The 6,234-nt window shown below is 45.2% G+C and overlaps 1 protein-coding gene across 1 annotated transcript in view; it reads left to right on the top strand.

Annotated features, from left to right (window-relative positions):
- The first annotated feature begins 5,090 nt into the window (after positions 1-5,090).
- The window catches only part of si:dkey-237h12.3 (teneurin-3), a 152,470-nt gene continuing 151,326 nt past the window's right edge, over positions 5,091-6,234 (top strand). Inside the window, exon 1 of the mRNA XM_038992513.1 lies at positions 5,091-5,358. Within this exon, the coding sequence (XP_038848441.1) occupies positions 5,091-5,358 (268 nt within the window). The remainder of the gene's footprint in view (positions 5,359-6,234) is intronic.

Below are 6,234 nucleotides of genomic sequence, written 5' to 3'. Positions count from 1 at the left end.
ATTTAATAATAAAACTGACAGCCTCTGTGAAAGGACACACACACACACACACACACACACACACACACACACACACACACACACACACACACACACACACACACACACACACACACACACACACACACACACACACCTACAGCTAACTCAATAAAATACACCACAGGTCTCAAAGTTGTACGTCTTGCATTAGCATGGTCCCTATTGTAAAGCTTCAGACAGATTGAACAGAAATCTGGTTCTGATGGGATCCAGACTAGAACACAGGCAGAGCCAGGGAATCTGATGGCATCCAGACTAGAACACAGGCAGAGCCAGGGAATCTGATGCCATCAAGACTAGAACACAGGCAGAGCCAGGGAATCTGATGGCATCCAGACTAGAACACAGGCAGGGCCAGGGAATCTGATGGCATCCAGACTAGAACACAGGCAGAGCCAGGGAATCTGATGGCATCCAGACTAAAAACCAGGCAGAGCCAGGGAATCTGATGGCATCAAGACTAGAACACAGGCAGAGCCAGGGAATCTGATGGCATCCAGACTAGAACCCAGGCAGAGCCAGGGAATCTGATGGCATCCAGACTAGAACACAGGCAGAGCCAGGGAATCTGATGGCATCCAGACTAGAACCCAGGCAGAGCCAGGGAATCTGATGGCATCCAGACTAGAACACAGGCAGAGCCAGGGAATCTGATGGCATCCAGACTAGAACCCAGGCAGAGCCAGGGAATCTGATGGCATCCAGACTAGAACACAGGCAGAGCCAGGGAATCTGATGGCATCCAGACTATAACACAGGCAGAGCCAGGGAATCTGATGGCATCCAGACTAGAACACAGGCAGAGCCAGGGAATCTGATGGCATCCAGACTAGAACCCAGGCAGAGCCAGGGAATCTGATGGCATCCAGACTAGAACACAGGCAGAGCCAGGGAATCTGATGGCATCCAGACTAGAACCCAGGCAGAGCCAGGGAATCTGATGGCATCCAGACTAGAACACAGGCAGAGCCAGGGAATCTGATGGCATCCAGACTAGAACCCAGGCAGAGCCAGGGAATCTGATGGCATCCAGACTAGAACACAGGCAGAGCCAGGGAATCTGATGGCATCCAGACTATAACACAGGCAGAGCCAGGGAATCTGATGGCATCCAGACTAGAACACAGGCAGAGCCAGGGAATCTGCTTTCAACAGACAAACACTTCTGTGTCTCCAAAATCACTGGTGTCAGGAGGGAACAAGCAGCAGCTGATGGAAGAGTGCCCTTGTTACTCCTCACCCCATTCCGGAGAGTTAGAGAGAGGGAAGAGAAAGGAGAGAGGAGAGGATAGAGACTCGACAAGATGAATTATGCAAAGCTGTCAGAGCCGGCTATTGTTGGAGGTGCTGGCTGTGTTAAAGTGAGCCGGCCTGATCCCCACCACCCTCCATCACCACTTTCACGACTCCCTTGGCGAAGGACCGTACGGTCCCTGCAAAAACAAATAGGAAAGGGCGAGGCCACAGAGGGGAAAGGATGGGACGGGCAGCTAGCTTGGCATCGTGGTGGCAAGTGGAACATCTGGGAGAGGGGGACACGATGGAAACGATAACCATGTGTTTTTATTGGCTTTATTTACAGACTACAGAGTCAGGGTTTACGTCAGGTGGTAATTGCTGGCTTTTGGACCCTATCTTTTTTTTTAAAGCCAATAAATGTAATAGTTGTTCGGGAGAAAAAAACGATCTTATTACAAAATAATGCTTTTTATTTATTGATGGAAATATCAGTCGATGGAAATACATTTGACCATCACGCTTATAGGTCTACAGGTTAATTTGCTTTAGTGGAATTAATCTGGGGCGTGTGTATTTTAATTACTCATCATGTATCTTATTTATCAAACACAACTATCACATGCGCACAGCATACAGAGCCTATTTTGAGCTGGATTTCTCCTGCAGCTCCTCAGCTCGCTGCTGCCGGAGTGAAACGTGTGATTTGATAAGACCAGTCATTGCACAACCATTCTAAATGCAAGATTAAAAAGAGCTACTATTTTTATTTCTCAACTGGCAATTGAAGGGCGCCTCCCATTTGACATTCAAGTGCATAGTCAACGGTAGGCAGTCTATCACCATGCCTCCCAATGTGAGCTGGAGGCAGTATGCATTTTCAAGACATATACTTAATTTTTTGAAACCTGAACGTTTACTTCATATTGTGAGGCATGTCTTTCCGTGTTTCAAGTAGCCTAGGAACCATAGAAATGTAGAGGCAATTATTTTATAAAGACTTCCTCATGCATTTGAAACCAGCATTTTTCTCCTCTTCTATTGGTTTTCAAATCAACTTTCTTTCGTTGTCTAGAAGCCAAAGGCGCAATCCTAGTCATATTAGAAACCTATCCTAGTTGCTGCATCCTTAGATTTTTCTCTTTCTAAATTTCTAACAGACATTTTTATCTCTGTCACATGTGGAACCGCTCGCATCAGATGTGCTGTTTAGAATGGTGTTGTCCCGCAAATTGCATTTTGGCAAATGTTTGTAAATGACATTTTATTGTCTGCTTCATTACAGGAATTGCATGTTCTGTTAAGATGAATTACCATAACTTAAATGTGAATTCTGTCATTTTGAGCACTGTGGGTGGACTCCCTAATGGGTTACACACCCAATGCATATGGGTCCCATAATTTCTCAAATGGCCGTTAAATTAAACTCTTCCCGGTCACATTGTCCGGCGCCTCATTTTCCTTACGGAAACCCTGGGTCAGGGGGTCTGAGTTAATATTTAGAACAGGCCTTCGGAAATGTAATTACTTGAACAAAGAGGGCTTCGGGAAGATTTGCCGTTTCAGCAGGGAAGTCTCCAGTGGCTACTCTACTCTCTCTTTGCAAAATGCTGTTTGTGCTTATGTCAGGAATGTGGGTCACTTCGGTTGAAACCAATTTATTTGGCTGTATTGGCTCTGAGCCACGTCTGTGGTGGCTTCTCCTTTGGTCCTCTCATGTGAATCGCGAGTGTGAAGCAAAAAAAATTAACACACAATCCCTGATTTTGTGTCCAAACAAGAGAATCGAGCCTAGATCATAAAAGCTTATATTCTCGAAAACTATGTTACCAAATTGACTTCAAGACATTGCTTGACACTATATTATATATATGGTGTATGGTTAATGTTTAGAAGAACATTGAGACTGTATTTAACAGAAGAAGCAGGTTTAGGAGGAACTGGCTGGGGAATCATAGACCTGTGTAGTACTGTGCTACGCTACATAGATCATGGAGTGTCACTTCCCCCTGCCTCACTGCCTTGTCAACGTTCCCACTGTGCCACTATAATACTGCAGTGTCGGCTTTTCCTTCTTGAGGTCATTGGTGACTGGCTGTCTCAATCAACCATATTATCAAAGGTGACACATACAGACCAGAGGGGTAGCATCCTAACAGTATGTAGGACAGTTCTCAATCCAAATGGGGAGACGTGGGGATAATTGTTGGTGTATTGCGGTAAGGCACTACGTGGACATTATGTAGGCCTATTTGTGGTTTTGGTATCCAAACAACGAAGTGGCCTAATCCTTAGATAGAACTTCCTTGAGTTCATAGCCCAGCCCACTACACCAGACAGCTTCTATGAGTATCTCCCTAGTGTCCTCAAAGCATCCCCATGTACAGGAACTACCTTCAGTACATAGAGGACATTTTGATGAACTCCGAAAAATGTTGGCGTTAGTAACTTTGGAACCTCCTGAGGAAGGCAGTATGTGTTCACATTAAAGACGTGCCCGGTCGTTCACCTTGCTTTGTGAGAATCCGGCCCGCCACAACATTTCCCCATAACACACCCACGGGGACTTATAGCTGATTAGGACACTAATCTTATTCCCCCTGTTGGGTTGTCGGCGGCTCGACAGACAAGGCTCTTAGCAATAACGGCTATCAGCCCCTGTGTATCTTTACAGGTCTATAAATCAGAACGGATCACAATCAGGGAGGTTTGTGGGTGGGTCCGTTCTTGGCCACTGCACAGTAATCTTTGTAAATGTGGGTTAACATCTCCACTCTTTCTCTACGTTTGAAAGTGTCTTTTAAGATTTAATCTCTGCATAGAAAGAAAGAACAACCTGTCACCTAGTGAAAGGACTTCTTGGCAAAATTCTCAATAAAAACTTTGAGGTCTAGAAAATACTTTTTCATTTCTCTTGGATCCAAAGTTTCAGTTTCAGTACAGGGAAATGTGGAAGTGTCTGATACACCTGTCTTTGGGCTTCCAGCTGAGTCAAGACAGAAATGAAATCCTCACCAGTGAAAATCCCCCCTTTTCACACTCTACACTTAATAGTAATGGATAATTAAAGTATCTAAATGACCTGTCGACCTCATACACAAACACGCGTCCAAGTTGTGGACAAAAGGAATTTAGCTTACGGGTGGGGTTTGAGAGGTGGTGGGTGTGAGTGGGCTTACGGGTGGGGTTTGAGAGATGGTGGGTGTGAGTGGGCTTACGGGTGGGGTTTGAGAGGTGGTGGGTGTGAGTGGGCTTACGGGTGGGGTTTGAGAGGTGGTGGATGGAATGGGCTTACGGGTGGGGTTTGAGAGGTGGTGGGTGTGAGTGGGCTTATGCGTGGGGTTTGAGAGGTGTTGGGTGTGAGTGGGCTTACGGGTGGGGATGAGAGCTGGTGGGTGTGAGTGGGCTTACGGGTGGAGTTTGAGAGGTGGTGGGTGTGAGTGGGCTTTTGGGTGGGGTTTGAGAGATGGTGGGTGTGAGTGGGCTTACGGGTGGGGTTTGAGATATGGCGGTGTGAGTGGGCTTACCGGTGGGGTTTGAGAGGTGGTGGGTGTGAGTGGGCTTACGGGTGGGGTTTGAGAGGTGGTGGGTGTGAGTGGGAGCTTTTGAAGATTAAATGGGGGGATTAGTGTTATCTGAGCTTCTCCCCTCTCCCCTCTCTGTTTTCCAGGTAGAGCCGAATGGGGCTAAGTGGACAGACAGACAGAAATACAGACGGATAGACAGAGGGACAGACTTACCAACGGCGTAAACCGGAGTGGAATATCCCAAAGCGAGCGTCTCAGGAGAGAAGGACACAGTATGCAGGCAGCATGGAACAGGTGAAGGAGCAGCAGCCTTTCTGCTCACTCTCCAAGAGCCAGAGAGACCGAGAGAGAGACCGTGAAAGGGAGAGGGATCGGGAACGGCGTTACACCGCATCATCGACAGACCAAGAAGGGGCCTGCCGTGTGCCAACCCAGAAGTCCTACAGCTCTAGCGAGACGCTGCAGGCCTACGACCATGACCCCGCCCGGCTGCTGTTCTCAGGCCGAGTCAAGGAGATGGCCCACCAGGAGACCAATGACTACAGCAGGCCAGGTCAGTACAGCCACAGCTCTATTTCAATAATTTGAAAGGATGATGCATAATAGGTCTGCTGTTTGGATATCATTTGTTTCATACGTGTACTTTTTAAACATACTTAACTTGGAGTTTGATATAAAAAAAAATTGCAAGGTGTATTACAGAATTGAAATTGACATAGGAAAGATAGATAGAGAGATACTATATTAGTAAGTCTATCATTCTTTCATAGGGCCTCCCATTGGTTTCCTTGAAAACGTTATCTTGTTAATGTATGATCCATTAACCAGCATTCATAGTTCGTCATTTGAGGTTTGTATTACTCCATGATGAACAGTAGAGCTCTTTTCGATCTGTGCAGTATGTACAGATCCAAACGAAATGATCGCGCTCCACTTCACATACCGTTGATAATTACCCATTGAACTGTTGAGCAAATAACCCACCGTTTTAATTGGTTGTTGGCAATTGGTAGGAAATGTTCATAATAAGAAAAAAGTTGGTGGTTTATTTTAGTGTCATAGACAATTCTTGATTATCTAAAAATGCATATTTTGTGGCATATTTCTCATTGATGTCTGCTAATTGGCGCCAACTGGAAATGAATTGCATTCTAATTAGGCTGTGGGAAGAATGTTCATTTCCCCTTTATTTCTAGATCAAATTACAACCTTTAATGAAAAGGTAATGAACGATTAGACTTATTATCACTTCAATTATCAATAATTGTTATTTACACATTTCAAAGTTATATCTGTTTTTAAAAGTAAATTCACACCTTAAGTCAAATGTATAGTTTAAGGTTATATATTGTCAAAGTCCGGAATTGCTCCACTGCAGTTTTTACTTTAGCATGTTCTTTGTCAATTTCACTTGTTTAAATGTTTTCTG

The sequence above is a fragment of the Salvelinus namaycush genome, chromosome 5 (assembly GCF_016432855.1).
Source record: "Salvelinus namaycush isolate Seneca chromosome 5, SaNama_1.0, whole genome shotgun sequence".
In the NCBI taxonomy this organism is placed as follows: domain Eukaryota; kingdom Metazoa; phylum Chordata; class Actinopteri; order Salmoniformes; family Salmonidae; genus Salvelinus; species Salvelinus namaycush.
Note: the sequence above shows the minus strand (reverse complement) of the source record. Positions and strands in the feature narration are given on the sequence as shown.